Source organism: Myxocyprinus asiaticus, chromosome 6 (assembly GCF_019703515.2).
Source record: "Myxocyprinus asiaticus isolate MX2 ecotype Aquarium Trade chromosome 6, UBuf_Myxa_2, whole genome shotgun sequence".
In the NCBI taxonomy this organism is placed as follows: domain Eukaryota; kingdom Metazoa; phylum Chordata; class Actinopteri; order Cypriniformes; family Catostomidae; genus Myxocyprinus; species Myxocyprinus asiaticus.
This window is the reverse complement of record NC_059349.1, coordinates 45,089,040-45,105,204: the sequence shown is the minus strand read 5'-3', so window position 1 is coordinate 45,105,204 and position 16,165 is coordinate 45,089,040. Positions and strand designations below refer to the sequence as shown.

The 16,165-nt window shown below is 45.7% G+C and overlaps 1 protein-coding gene across 2 annotated transcripts in view; it reads right to left on the bottom strand.

Annotated features, from left to right (window-relative positions):
• Window positions 1-14,774, bottom strand: part of LOC127442254 (voltage-gated potassium channel subunit beta-1-like) — a 92,265-nt gene extending 77,491 nt beyond the window's left edge. The window contains exon 1 of one of the 2 annotated variants that reach the window (XM_051700129.1): window positions 14,432-14,774. In XM_051700129.1, coding sequence (XP_051556089.1) covers window positions 14,432-14,646 — 215 coding nt within the window. In that variant the 5' untranslated portion in view covers window positions 14,647-14,774. Of the gene's footprint in view, window positions 1-1,601; window positions 1,915-14,431 lie in introns of those variants that run through there. The other variant, XM_051700130.1, reaches the window with a different exon arrangement.
• Between the last annotated feature and the right edge of the window lie 1,391 nt (window positions 14,775-16,165).

Below are 16,165 nucleotides of genomic sequence, written 5' to 3'. Positions count from 1 at the left end.
ATTTAACACACTTGTAATGTGACACTGAGAAATGTGACATCTAAAAATTCAAACCATAATCACAAATTAAATATGCATCTTTACTGCTTTAATTATTGGTCCACATAAAAGAAAAATAATATTTGCATTATTTAATATTCAAACGTTATAACAGTTACTGCATTCAAAATAAAATAAAATAAATATTTAATACATATTTATAATAAATAAGTATTATATTATTTTTATTAGCATCTCATTTCACAAACAGCATGCACTGTGGTGGTGGTGGAGATGGTGTCCGGTTCGTCCAGCTCTTTATATGGGTTCACCCCGTTACATCTTACGTAAGATCATTGTTAGATCATATTTGGCCTCATTTCTGTCACTGCAGTTGCACTTTAAAAAATAATAACAGTTGTGAGATTTGTGAGATTCCTTTGTGAAAAGTTCAAATCTACCAACACTAGCTGCTGGGCAATTGGGTCTTAGAGCAGACGTAATAGCAATGAAGGTGATCCTTGAAATATCATAATATCATATCCTAATGTGAAATTCTGAGTTCGTCCTGATTCACTGATCCTTATGAAAATCTAAAAAAGCCCAAATGGAAATGTGTAACAACAAAAACAGCACTTATGGGGGTTTTTCAGCTCAATTTGACCAAAGCACCTATTGAAATCAGTACTTGCTAGGCTGCCAAAAGAATGCGGTAGTGCCATTTCCAAGCATTTGTTTGTAAACAGTAACTTCTATAGAGACCACTTTTTAAAATCCAATTCATTCTTGATGTATAAAATTAAAATAAGTCCCGCACTACATTTTTCCCTCGTTGAATAACCTGTTTCACTCTGAAATAAGTCAAGAAAAATGGGATGTGAACATTATGTTGACTATTCCCACTACTCCCCAAAACTCACACACACTTTTCTTAATACCCAGGACACACTAAGACATGGCATTTCACAAATCTGTGGACATCAAAGGTTTTAAACTGTATTTTAAGCCTTCTTGTCATTTCTAAAGTCAGAGAGAGATTGTTACTGTGATTATACTGCCAAAGCTGAGCTCCCAGTCCACAAATACAAACAGAAAGAGGGGAAGACAGAAAGAGAGATAGAGAGAAATTTAGAGCACAGAGAGTAGCATTTTTGCTCTGTGCTCAGATATTATGGGATAGGGTTATGGTTAACGGTGTGTGTAATTTTTTCGACATTAAAACAACTTCTCCTATCCCAGCTTAATATGCAAAGATAAGTAAGCCATTTGAAGGTCCAATTCCCCTGAAAAATGTAAACACTGTGTTTCTGTGGCGCTATCAAAACATTGCTCTGTTTGAGCATCCCGACCAGCCTGACTCATTGGCAGAAGGGGGTTTTAACTTTCCACTGTTTGGCAACTTTATTAGGAAATGCTAAATAATACATGGTTTTAAACACAATGTAAGAACAATAGTCTGACCTAGTGTTGTGACGATACCAAAATTTCAGTAGTTAGTACCGATGCCAGCGCAATTTTACGGTTGTCGATATGGAGTTTTATAAACAAGGTTCGGGAGGAGCAAGGTGATTTAATTCGACCAATCACAACGCTAGAGTAAGCATACATAAACAGCCGCTTACCTCTACATGGCGTCGAGTCTTTCGGGATTCGGCCCTGGCCATTGCCCATGAACAGACCCATGCAAATGACTCGGATCATCGGATGCAACTTCACTGCAAAGCATTCGCCATCATCAGAACAGCCCTTCCATCCAAACAATCTCATTATTCAACAGAAGATGCCACAGCAGCTCGTTTGTTTTTTGCAGTATTGACCGCTACCATGTTAAGCATTATAATTTTACTCTGTTTTTTCTTTCTATGCTCCATTCGCTGAAACAGTTTATAGCGTGAAGCTACCTCTGCAAACTGGTTACTTCGGCTCTGTACACATGTCAAACAGCTCTCTACGACTGCTCATATGTTCCTATCTAAACTTTCCACTTGGAGCTGTCCATCACGTAAGCCTGCCTCCATGAATGGGCGCTGCTCCAGTGTGAGAATCAGCCCTCAGATGGAACAATGTGACCTTTTTATGCTGATGCTTGCTTATCTGCTTTGTATGTTTTCGGCACTGTCTTGAGCACAAAATGTACTTGATAAGAATGTACTTCTGTAAGCAAGAGGAAACAACCCCATATAAGGAGGACTGAGAAAGTTTGAGGTAAAGGATGTAACCAGCCTTGTGTGACAAGAACCATATAAACCCCTTCTAATAAATCGAAGAACTGCTTGTGACATTCTGTGTCCGTGTATTTCTTCCCACTGGTGAATTCATCTCCTGATCGAGAGTGACTGCGAGGAAGGCAGAATAAAGCATCCGAATCGTATTTTACTAACATCTGGCTTCATACCACCTAAGCCCTATTACAGCTTCATTTGAATGGGAGGGATACAAAAGATTAACTATTTAATTCAATCACCATTCCAACATTCCCCAGCATTTCAATCTGGTGCTCCTGCACAGGTGATTCCTGTCAGCCTCATTACCTCGCCGTACAGCTCGTTTAGGGCATGATCCATTCAGCGATTCTGTTTGTCAACTTCTAACATGAATATCATGATCGTTCTCCCTTTAAAGTGCCTTTCAGAGCACGATTTATCCCATTCAGAACACAGGGGCAATCATGCAATAGTGAACTCCTTCCAATCGACCGATAATCTAATTACGACATCTTTTCAAACCAACGCAGACATTTTAGCGTGAGCTCGCTGCCACACAGCACTCGCTCTGACCATTCCACAGCACACTGCAGTTATGCACAGCCTCTGTCCGAACAGACACGGGCCGAATTCGGCTCTGCAAGAGGCGGATCACGCGCCGCGTCCCAACTCATTCATAATCAGCATTCGAGCTCGCTTCACCATGCAGCCCTGATAACATGAAGCAAGCACTGCTACAAACTTCCACTCGGCTCTGCTCTATAACATATGACTTTCCTTCCTCCCACCGGGACAAAGGTCTCACGCAGGTAAAATCAATCTATCATTTTATTTTACAGACAGTCTTCTCTACTTTTGCCCAAATCATTGGATTACAAACTTTTATTTACAAGCTTGACCATATAACTTAATTGCTGCATGATTTTAAAAGCATTCAATAATCTGTCATAATTTTACGCTCCACCCAAGTTTAAAGTAACCGGTTTAAATCAACACCAAATGACTCAGCTTGGCACCTTGCTTCATACTCCAATATTTCAGCTTTTCTGTAGAATTTATTACAAGTCATCAATACAAACAGATTGTTTTATTCACCACACTACTGTAAACTGTGCTCTTATGGTATCTATTAAATCCAACTCTCAGGCACAAATTCTTACAATTTCATACGTCCTCGTAAAATGAGACAAGTCACCCCGTGCCAATAATACAGAGTTATGAAATGACACAAATTACATTGGAAAAAAATAGACAAAGCTTCAAACCGTACACTTAAGTTAACAAACATCAAACTATGGTATTCATCTGGGCACTCATTTCAGGTGCCTTCCAATTTCATGACAAACCAACTCTAATAACGTTGTTCGTATGCACACGCAAGCAAGTTTCCTGACGTTGTTTCACATATGTTCCCGACATTTAATCTAGCAAACAATTACGTTCAGGCGTCCGCAAAAGCTACGTTTACCACGTTACCATGTTTTCCATTGGCTCAACACATCCCTATCAACGTAAACATTGATGTCGTCATCAGAGGCGGACCGGAACATCTCCCAGTCCACGTGATCAAAACAGTCCTGTAGCATAGAATCCGATTGGTCTGACCAGCACTGGATCGTTCTGAGGGCGGGTGCTTCCTGTTTCAGTTTCTGCCTGTAAGCGGGCAGAAGGAGAACGGATGTGTGGTCCGATTTGCCAAATGGTGGGTGGAGGAAGGATTTTTAGCCATCCCGGAAGGGAGAGTAGCAATGGTCCAAAACCCGGTCCCCTCGTGTGTTGAAGTTGGCTTTGTTAAAGTCCCCAGTTACAATGAACGTGGCCTCAGGGTGCGCGGTTTCCTGCTCACTTATACTCCCATACAGTTCCTTGAGTGCCTGGTCTGTGTCGGCTTTTGGGGGGGATGTACACAGCTATGAAAATGACCGATGTGAATTCCCTTGGTAGCCAGAATGGTCGACACAGAAGCATGAGAAATTCCAGATCAGGAGAGCAGAAAGACTTGATAGAATGTATGTTCCTCTGATCATACCAGGATTTGTTGATCATAAAACATATACCACCACCTCTGCTTTTACCTGAGAGGTCTTTCACTCTGTCCGCTTGGTGCACTGAGAACCCCACGGGTTCGATGGCTGAGTCTGGAATCTCCACAGACATCCAAGTTTATTTAAGGCAGATAATGCAGCAGTCCCTCGTCTCTCGTTGGAAAGAGATCCGTGCTCTCAACTCGCAGAGCTTGTTGTCCAGAGACTGAACATTTGCCAGTAGAATGCTGGGTTGTGGGGGTCGATTTACGTGACGTCTTAGTCTGACGAGAACGCCGGCTCTCCATCCCCTTTTCAGCCCAGCCCAGACAAAGGGCTCCGCTGTCGTGTTTGAAAACAGCGGGTCGCATTGAGGTATGTAAAGTCCGGTTTTCATTGTGCTATTAAAGAAACAATGTCCAAAAGTGTTTGTCTATCATAGACAATAAGGCAGGCGACATCCAAGACGAAAAACACAAGAATTGTAGACAAAACAAACAAAAAACTGCAATATTGGGTCAGAGCTCACAGCGCAGCAGCCATACTCGGTGCCAGATAAGACGAGTATAAGACATGTCAGCTTTCGTGCTTGACTGGTCTCGAGCCGTGGCCTTTTGAGTCCAAAGTCCAATACTCTATGAGGTGAGCTACCATGGAAGCTAATCACAGTGCAGTACGTGTGTAAATGAAGGTGGGTCTGTAATACAAGTGTTAAAATATATCGTTTTTCAAATAAAGCGTTATAGTAAAGGTGTTTCGATATCATAACATAGCAAGGTGTGAGTAATAAAACAAAAAATAAGTGTTTATAAAGTCATAATCAGCCATTGTAGTCATGATTTGTGTGAAAGTACATAAAATGCACAGTTGTTGTAGCACCTCTAGTGTTAATTTCACCAAGTAACTGCAGCGAAATGTAGAATTTGGCACATAACATCAGTCTGAGGTTTTTCGCTGTCAGAGCAATTATCATTTATAAAGATTAAATCAATGTGAGTGACAGATGATTAAACCGCAGAGACAAATATTTGTTCTCCGGGATATTCGACATATCCAGATAAACAGAGGGTTAACTTTGCCCTGTGAAAACAACCTTTAAGAATTCTCGGCAAGAGCAAGTTGTGCCCTGCAAGCAGTTTGTTTGTCTGCAATGTGCCTATTGGTAAGGACTGTTTTGAATGACTTGTGACTTGATTTTGACCATAATAAATTGAGGTAATTAATTCAATATTTTGTCACCTCAGCTTTTGCCCTAATTTTAATTTGACCATATTTCGTTATTTTAAAGGGGTCATAATATCATCATCATTTTTTTTTTTTAATCATTTTATTTTACTTCCCTGAGGTCCACTTATAATGTTAGTAAAAGTTTCAAAAATTCAAATAAAATTTTAAACCATTTTCTCTATTGCACTTAATTTGATAAGTTGCATATACACTTCTCTATATGCAACTTAGAATTTTAAATTAATTTAAATGGACTGAATTCTGTTCACAACACTCTAGACTGTCATTTAAGGGTTAAAATTCTGGGGCACAAAGTCACGTGGCACAACTACATGATGTTGATTTCTGTGAAGCGCTTCTACAGGTGTAGAGCCAACAAAACTGCCTCTGGTATGAAACCTCTAAGTTTTTTCATTGAAACCTGTTTGAGTGTAAAGAGTATAACATTTCTAGTTTTGTTTGATAAGCCGCTTAAAAAAATGCATTAATTTATATGCGTGCTATTAATTATAGCGCGCTGATAAGTATGATATCCACATACGTGGATTTTGCGGCATTATTCCCTCAAAAGTTGAAAAAATATGTTAGCTATTTTGAATAACTTTGAACATTAACACAATATGGTTCTATTCATTAACATTAGTTAATGCATTCCTATATTTACTGTGAATTTATAATGTATAATTATATTTTAACATGGTTGGCAGTGATTGCAGGAATTAATTATGCTAATTTCTGTTGTATTGTCCATAACATTTCAAAAACATGAATAACCAGCACACCTGGAAACATAATTGTGGCAGCGGGGGCGTGGTCAAGCATCTCTCCGGAGAGAGAAAGCGGTAAGGGCGCTTACACCTGAGCTAAATTATGTCTAACACCTGTCTCTAATTTCAGTGAGCACGGGGAGAGTGGCATAAATAGAGCCAAACCGCAAGTAGACGAGAGAGAGAGCCTGGGCACTGATTGTGAAGCCAAGAGTCTGTTGTGGCAATGTTGAGAGTTTATTTGTGAAATAGCTTGTGGATTTTAGACTGCATTATTGAACAGCGCAAAAGCCTTGAAAGACTGTGTTGACTGCAGTAAGGAAAATAAACGCTTACCTGAACCAGGAAAAGCTGCTTCTCGTTTCCTCTTTACAATAATAAACAATTTCATGGAAAAAAATCTGACTTTCTATAGCTTGGTATTATTTAACATTTCACAACTTAGTCCCGCTGCCCACATATATGGACAACAATTTTTAGGAAAACTATTTTCTCTCTCTCTCTCTCTTTTTTTTTTTTTCTTGTTTATTAGGTGCTACTAGTTACAAATCAAAAAGGGACATGGAAAATGCACACAGCAGTCATGCTCGGGTCTCAGCTGCTTATACTTAGTTCTGCTGTTCAGGAATAACTGTTCAGGAATAAAAGTATCTATGCAACTTCCTCATTATTTCACTGACTACTATTTTTAAACTGGCATAACTGACATCTAAATGTGTTAATTTATTTATCTAGCTGGAGTCAGAAACTAGATTTTTTGCAGCTTAGTGTAAATAAATGGTCTTTTTGGACTGGGGAGGAAGTTTTGACTTCTCAAAGTTGCAGCATGTTTTCATAGTACATCAAACTACATAATAAATCTGTCACTCACTCGATGTTGTGTCGATGTAGTGACACTAGGGGTCACTCTTGGGAGCCCGAGACACCTCTGGTCTTTGATAAAAGGCCAATGAAAATTGGCGAGTGCTATTTGCGTGCCACTCCCCCGGACATACGGGTATAAAAGGAGCTGGTATTCAGCTGGTATTCAACCACTCATTCAGATTTTCTCTTCGGAGCCGAACGGTCATGCTCACTGTGCTGAATTCTACTGTTCATTCACCTCTGCTGGATCTGACGGCGCATTTCAGCGGCTACTCCCTCCTCTGCACTGATGCACTGCACTTCGGCAGAAAACAAAGAGGGTATATTTTCTGAAAGAGCTTTTCCTCTAAAAGAGTATATATCTCTAAAAGAGCGGCACACACGGAACGTCTTTTTAAAGATGCCTTTCTGATTGTGTGTTGTTCCTGGTTGCTGTCATTATCTCTCAACTTCGGATGGCCATGATCACTGTCTTTTGTGTCTGGGCGTGACCCACACAGAGGCAGCGTTTGTGGATGGTTCATGTTCTCATAGCAAGAACATGACCATGGCAACGTTGCGGTCGCGGCTTGCTTTCGTAAGAAAGAAAGCCACCCCAGCGGCTCCCTGCCTTGGTCCTTCTACCTACGGGTATGAGGCCGGCGCGGCTAGCACTGGGGGCGATTTGGGGACCCCAATGGGATCGCCTCCACCGGGTATCCCCCCGCGGACCTCCCATTCCTCAGCACTCTCATCTGCCCCAGTCGGGCTTCCGGATAAGTTTGCTGGCTCATCTCATGGCGAGTCTGGCTTCTTGTTCGGAGCCCGCGAAGATGATGAGCTCTCGAGCGCAGCATCGAAGAGCGGGCTTGTCCAGTCAGACGCAGAAGCCTCGGGGGCGATTGCCCAGTCACAGGCTGATGCCGAAATGACATGCTTTCCCGGGCGGCTGCGAGCGTCAGGTTAGAGTGGAACCTTCCGCTCTCCCCTGAACGCTTGCAGCTTGATGACTGGTTCCTAGGCTTGCTGCACCGCTCAAAGCAGCCAGGGGCTATATGGCAATTCCCCCAGTGGATAAGGCGCTTGCGGTGCACCTATGCCCGCAGAGCGCCGCCACCTGGCGCGGACGCCCTAAGCTCCTGTCCAAGCCCTGTAGGCTCACGTCATCCCTGACGGCTACAGCCTACAGCGCTGCTGGACAAGCTCTGCCCTGCACGCCATGGCTCTCCTGCAGGTCCACCAAGCCAAGGCGTTGAAAGAACTGCACGAGGGTAGTTCCGCCCCAGATTTGATGCAGGAACTGCGCTCGGCGACCGACCTCGCTCTCCGAGTGACGAAGGTCAGGGCGCGGTCTCTCGGGCAGACGATGGCCACATTAGTGGTCCAGGAGCGCCACATTTGGCTCAATCTGGTCGAGATGGGTGAGGCCGACAAGACACAGTTTTTTGCTGCCCCATTTTCCAGGCTGGCCTATTCGGCAACACCGTCGAGGACTTTGCTCAGCAGTTCTCAGCGGTGAAGCAGCAGACGGAGGCTATCCAGCACATCCTGCCCCGGCGTGGCTCAAGATCCCGGAACCCTCTCTGCTCGTCGCCAAGGGCATCCCCCTGCGGTGACTGCACCGGCGTGGAGCCCACCGCAGGAAGCAGATGCCACCCGTCTCACAGTCGGCACCTAAGAACCCACGGAGGTCATCAAAGTGCCCCTGAGACGGGCGACCCAAGGACGAAGGAACCCACTCAGCTGGAGCTGGTAAGAAGACCACTCCATCCCCCGGTGGAAGGCCAGGTGGAAAACCTTTTTTTGCCTTTTTGTTTGATTTCGCCACATGCCCAAGTGGCTGTGGTACCCGACAGTTCAGAAAAAGAGTGGTTTCCTTCCTCCCTGGGTCACATACCCGGTGTGCACGGTCGTCATCACGACTACCGTCCACGGGTTTTTCCTTGCAGGATTGGTGCTCCAGCAGTGGTCCTTCTGCTCCTGAGCGCCCAGCTGTGGCACACAGCCACCCCCGATGTGGCAGTCTACACGGGTTATGAGGAAAGGCCTCTTCCTCCCCCGTCCCAGGCTGTTCCGGGGGTTGTCACAAGGAGCCAGGTAAGTGCTTCGATGTCCCTAGACTCAGCACGGCCATGACATGGTGTGGCACCTCGAGCTCCGCCCCGCCGCGAGGCCCCACCTGCTGGTACGTCCGACGACACTGTCCCCTTGGTCCCCCTTGCACGGAACTTGGATGCATGGCTTGCGCTTTCCAATCTGTCGTGATGGCTGATCCGGACCGTCTGACTCGGCTACGCGATTCAGTTCGCCAGGCACCCGCGGTATTCACTTCACCTTGGTCAAGAACGAAAACACTGCTACCTTGCACGCGGAGATCGCTACCCTACTACGGAAGGGTGCGATAGAACCTGTCCCTCCAGCCGAAATGAAGAACGGGTTTTAAAGCCCCTACTTCATCATACAGAAAAATGCCAGTGGGTTGCAGCCAATCTTGGACCCGCGAGTACTGAACCGGGCCTTACACAGACTCCCGTTCAAGATGCTGATGCAAAAACGCATTCTGGCGAGCATCCGGCATCAAGATTTGTTCGTGGCGGTAGACCTGAAGGACGCGTACTTCCACTTCTCGATCCTTCCTCGACACAGACCCTTCCTGCGGTTTGCATTCGAGGGTCAGGCGTATCAGTACAAAGTCCTCCCTTTTGGCCTGTCCGTCTTCTCGCGTCTTCACGAAGGTCGCAGAGGCTGCCCTTGCCCCGTTAAGGGAGGTGGGCATTCGCATTCTCAACTATCTCGACGACTGGCTAATCCTAGCTCACTCTCGAGACATGTTGTGCGCACACAGGGACTTGGTGCTCTCACACCTCAGCCGACTAGTGCTTCGGGTCAACTGGGAAAAGAGCAAGCTCCTCCCGGTTCAGAGCATCTCTTTTCTCAGTTTGGAGCTGGACTCTTTGACGCGCGCCTTACAAACGAGCGTGCCCAGTCGGTGCTGGCCTGTTTGAAGGCGTTCAAACAGAAAACAGCGGTTCCTGTTTGAAACTTTTTCAAAGGCTCCTGGGGCATATGGCAACCCCGCTCGGGTTGATGCATATGAGACCACTTCAGCACTGGCTTCAGACTCGAGTCCCGAGATGGGCATGGCGCCACGGGACATATCACGTGGTCATCACGCCGTTCTGTCACCGTCTTTTCAGCCCTTGGACCGACCTCTTGTTTCTACGGGCAGGTGTTCGTCTAGAACTGGTCTCCAGGCGCGTCGTGGTCACAACAGATGCCTCCAAAATGGGCTGGGGCGCTGTTTGCAACGGGCAAGCAGCCGCCGGCCTGTGGAAGGGCCCACGACTGCATTGGCACATCAACTGCCTCGAGTTGCTGGCAATTCTGCTCGCCCTGCAGAGGTTTCGGCCGTTGATCCAGGGCAAGCACGTGTTAGTTCGGACAGACAACACGGCAGCAGTAGCATATGTCAACCGCCAAGGCGGTCTGTGCTCTCGTTGTATGTCACAATTCGCCCGCCATCTCCTCCTCTGGAATCAGCAGCACTTCAAGTCGCTGTGAGCCACTCACATCCCGGGCAACCTCAACACTACAGCAGACGCGCTGTCATGGCAGGTTACCCTCAGGGGAGAGTGGAGACTCCACCCTGAGGTGGTCCAGCTGATATGAAGTCGATTCGGACGGGCACAGGTGGACCTGTTCGCTTCCCAAGAATCCTCCCACTGCCTGCTCTGGTATGCTTTCACCGAGGCTCCCCTCGGCATAGATACGCTGGCACACAGATGGCCCCCTGGCCTGCACAAATATGTGTTTCCTCCAGTGAGCCTACTTGCACAGACCCTGTACAAGGTCAGGGAGGACGAGGAGCAGGTTGTCCTGGTAGCACCCTACTGGCCCACCCAGACGTGGTTCTCGGACCTCACGCTCCTCGCGACAGCCCTCCCCTGGTGAATTCATCTGCGGTGGTAGACACGATCACTCAGGCTAGGGCCCCCTCTACAAGGCACCTGTATGCCTTTAAATGGCGTCTGTTCGCGAAGTGGTGTTCTTCCCGATGGGAAGTCCCCCAGAGATGCGCAGTCGGATCAGTGCTTTCCTTCCTGCAGGAGAGGTTGGAAGGGAGGCTGTCCCCTTGAACCTTGAAGGTGTACATTGCCACCATAGCAGCACACCACGACGCAGTCGACGGTAAGTCCTTAGGGAACCCCGACCTGATCATCAGGTTCCTAAGAGGCGCCAGGAGGCTGAATCCCTCCAGACCGTGCCTCAATCCCTCATGGGACCTCTCTGTAGTTCTTCAGGGTCTACAGAGAGCCCCCTTTGAGCCTTTGCAGTCAGCCGAGCTTAAGGCACTCTCCTTGAAGACTGCCCTCCTGACTGCGCTCACTTCCATCAAGAGGGTAGGAGACCTGAAAGCGTTCTCTGTCAGCGAAACATGCCTGTGTTTCGGTCCGGGTTACTCTCATGTGATCCTGAGGCCCCGACCGGGCTATTTGCCCAAGGTTCCCAACACCCCTTTTAGGGACCAGGTGGTGAACCTGCAAGCACTGCCCCAGGAGGAGGCAGAACCAGCCCTGTCGTTGCTGTGTCCAGTGCGCGCTTTACGCATCTATTTGGATGGCACGCAGAGCTTTAGGATCTCTGAGCAGCTCTTTGTCTGCTTTGGTGCACAGCGGAAAGGAAGCGCCAAGCAGAGGATTGCCCACTGGCTCATTGATGCCATAACTATGGCATATGTCGCCCAGGACATGCCGCCCCCGGTAGGGCTACCAGCCCATTCTACCAGGGGTGTAGCGGCTTCCTGGGCCCTGGCCAGGGGTGCCTCTCTAACAGACATTTGCAGAGCAGCAGGCTGGGCAACACCCAACACCTTTGCAAGGTTCTACCACCTCCGGATGGAACTGGTTTCATCCCAGGTAGTGGCACGCAATACAAGCGGATAAGCCCAGGATAGCCGGCCGGATGTATCACTTGAACATAGCGCCTTCCACCTCCCTTTGTGCTGAAGACGTGTTCCATTAATTCCCAGTAGTGTTCACAAACTTTGTTCCCTGGTTGACTTCCTCCGAGCCCTGTGGCAGTCGAGTTTTCGGAGAGACTCGCTGCCGGCCCAGTACACGTGCTAACTAAGAGTCCTGTTCTGGGGTAGGTGCTCCGCATGTGGCAGTTCCCTGTAAGGCTAACCCCATGCGATATATATCTTCCGCTAATTTGTTTCTCTATTGGCAAACAGCGTCTTCCTTGGGCAGAGCCCCCTCTGCCCCAGTCTCCATGTTTGTAGTAACTCCTCCCCTGTTGGGTAGGATCTACCTTGAAGACTCTACACATAGTTGGAAAGACCATGTGATGTATTATTCCACTTAAATATCCCCCCCTCTTTGGGCAAGGTGTGGTCTCTGCGGTGTCTTCCCCTTGGGAGGGACACCCCCCGACTAGACCTGGCGGCCCAGTCAGATAATCCCCCTTCTTTTTTAGGGAGTGGAAAAAGAGAAGGGGAAAAGAGGCCACGACTGGGTTAAGCCCAGTCTCTATCTCTTGAGTAGTCGACTTGTCCCCAAAGGGCCGTTCGACACTCATAACTATGTTGGGGGAGGTTACGTGTAGACCTGGTGTGCTGGCTATGAGGCACACAATAGTCTGCCCACCACACACCGCCAGTTCACGTACACACAGTTCAGCCAATTGTGGCATTTCGTATAGGGACCCCTAGTGTCACTACATCGACACAACGTCGAGTGAGTGACAGATAGGGAACGTCATGGTTACTTGTGTAACCTCCGTTCCCTGATGGAGGGAACGAGACATTGTGTCCCTCCTGCCACAATGCTGAACTACCCGCTGAAATGGCCGGACCTTATATCGGCTCCTCAGCATAAAACCTGAATGAGTGGTTGCATACCAGCTCCTTTTATACCCGTATGTCCGGGGGAATGGCATGCAAATACCACTCGCCAATTTTCATTGGCCTTTTATCAAAGACCAGAGGTGTCTCGGGCTCCGAAGAGTGACCCCTAGTGTCACTACATTGACACAAAGTCTCGTTCCCTCCATCAGGGAACGGAGGTTACACAAGTAACCATGACGTTTTCTTTTAATAATAGGATTAATACATTGAAAGGGTACCATAGCGGAATAAATGTCAAACATGAGTGGGTAAAGCTGGACGTCAGCAGTTCTGTGTTCAGGTTTACCCTACTGCCCAATTATGACCTCTGTCCGACAGCTAATGTGTCCAATTAGAGTAATGCACAGGCAAACTGCCAGTTCTCTGTCGTTATGGAAACTAGCAGATATGTGATATCTGTTGCATGCTTGTGGTATACTTGTGTCTCAGATGCAATTAATTATTTCCAGCACAAAAACCATTAGTTCACACCTCCACACGTGCCACACACACAGACATGTTTTCAGTTGTTTCTTACAGTCTTTTCTCTAATTCACTAATTCACACCAAAGATTTCTGTAATCGCTATTTATTTTCAATGTGTCATGAAAAAAATCTTTCCACTTTATCAATCACTCCATCAAGCAACTAGTAACTTTTTAGCACTTTCATCAGTTTCCTTAATGTAAGTCAGAGTTTACTAGAATGGGTTACATAACTATAACTAACTATAATTTTATTTTAAAGAAGCCTTTTCCATGTCTAAGGGGGAATAAAAGCAATAGTACAGATCTGAGATCGTTATCAAACTAAGACTAAAGTTTGAGCCGCCAGTGTTGAATAATATGTAGTTGTCATGAATAGAGACAATAAAACAATATCACAAGTCATTAGATGTTTGTGGATACTTATTCATAGGAGAGAAAAATCACAAATCTCTTTAAGATCTGAATTGTTTCTCCTAGAAGAAAAATGGAGAGCAAATGGAGATTTTTGCTTAAGTATCCTGCTTCTCTGAATTTCCTCCTGGGAAAAAGTCCCAGTAATTTCATGTGTCTCCTCAAGAGTTTCAGAAGAGATCATAAAATGCACAAAACACCAATGTTTGCTATCAAAAGTCAGATTTCAAGGTTTCAGCTCAAACATTTCTCATCAAATTTTTCCAAGAACAAATTATCTGAGCTATCTGCATTTTGTTTTAAACATTTTTTTAGCTTTTATTCTGCTATTTTGTACCAGTATAAAAGCTTTCATTTAAGATATATATAAAAATATATATATATATATATATATATATATATATATATATATATATATATATATATACTCTTATTGTATGTCAACAATTACTTTAATTTGTTCCTATTTTTATTTCTAAGGTATTTCAGGTTAAACATCTAAGAAACATAACTAAGAACTCCATAAAGCTATGAAAGAGCAGCCATTGTGCAATAAAAATTTCCTCTGAGTAGTGTCCTGGTGATTTCATCAAGATTTCCGTACCTGTACTTCATACCAGTGAGTTTTCCGGTGGACTCTTTTAGAGAAATATGGTGTCTGTGCGAGAAAGAACCCAGACTACGGGCGATCAGCGCCACTGTTCGGAACCGAGCCCGTGCAGCGCTGGCTGTGCTTGGACTTGACGTGTTCTGCTTGTTTGGTTCGCTGGTGCGTGGAGCCTTCAGCCCGTGATCCGTACATGCAAAGGACACCTGCATGGCTATCAACTGTAAAAGAACCGGCTCGGATCAGCAGGGGATATAACACAGCTTGTCCTGGAAGTTCTTAAGAACAAGTATGCAGTTCTGAAGGGCAGAAATCAAATCCCAAAGGTGGAAGATTTGGATTCACCTTCAAGTGAGATTCAAGAGTGGAGTTCATAAATCAAAGCTCAATCTTTCCTGCCTCATGCAGCTCTGACTCTCATCTCTGCCGTTTAACAATAATGTGCTCTTCACCCTGTGTGATACCGTTTTGCCCTTCACTCCTATCTTCCTTTTTGTCACTCTTTCCCCTCCAGTGATCTTAGCTAAACTTCCCTGGGCAGAGAGGGGCGATGAAGGGCACAGGTGGGATTTCTTAGTTTTCTTCAGGCTCCGCTCCACGGCGAGATTAAAAGTCAGCATGCAGCGCAGGAGGACTGTGGGAAAACAAGCACCAGGCAGCAAACCAGATGATTGATAGACCCCTGAAACTCCAGGACGGAGCAAGACCCCCTTCCAAATCCGGTCCACCCCGTGAGATACTGAGCTGTAAGGTCACCACGCAGCGTCCTGCATCTAAATGTCCTCTTACCAAAAACAGGCGAATGCGATTCGGCTGATGCTGAAAACAGTCAGTTTGAAGAGGAAATATGTTAACGAAAGCAGACAGGCAGAGGAGAGGACAGAGATGGAGAGGAAGAGAGGATGCTGCATGATCACTGTTCCTGGAAGTGGAGAAAAAACAAAGAGAGATGGAGAGAGTGAATGTGAAAGAAGAGGCATGAAAGTGAAGTGTGTGAGAATTATGTTCAATCAAATATGTTGAGGGAGGAGAGTGAGAGAGAGGCAGAGGAAAAGCGAAAGAGAGAGAGAGAGACTGGGGGAGAAAGAGAGAATCTGCATGAGGACTGAAATAACTGCAGTCTCTCACTAGCGGCTCAGTGCACAGCGAGAGTGAAGACAATCCATCTGGATGGGACTGTGTGTGTGTGTGTGTGTGTGTGTGTGTGATATGCATGGACAAATCTTATAATGTGGATGCCATTCACATTTTGCATTGTGCCACAGTCCTAAAACTGAACAGCGTATGATGCAACAGTTAATCATTGACACAATATCTTGATATTCTTTGCAGATAAAATGCCTGAAAGAACAAGTCACTAAGTCTTCTGCTAGTCACTTGAAACACAAACATTCAGCATCAATATCAAAGCTCCTGTTTTTATGGGATTTTTCTCTAAAGTATCTTGTTGTTATAAACTGGAAACCCTTATTCTATCAGGTCATACAATAGGATTTGTTTCAGGAGTCCTATCCAGCAATGCCCTCTTGCACTCTGACTCTTATGTCTCCCTCTGGCTGCACAGAACTCTTCACAACACTCATAGCTTTTCATGTTACACTTAACCCCAAGTTGTCTTTTTTAACCATGGATTAAGCATTGTTTCATTCTTGATAGGGTTTCCACCCTAGGTTATGAAGCCCTACTATAGAAATGCAGTGCCAAAATTATACATTGTAAAACAATGCGTTG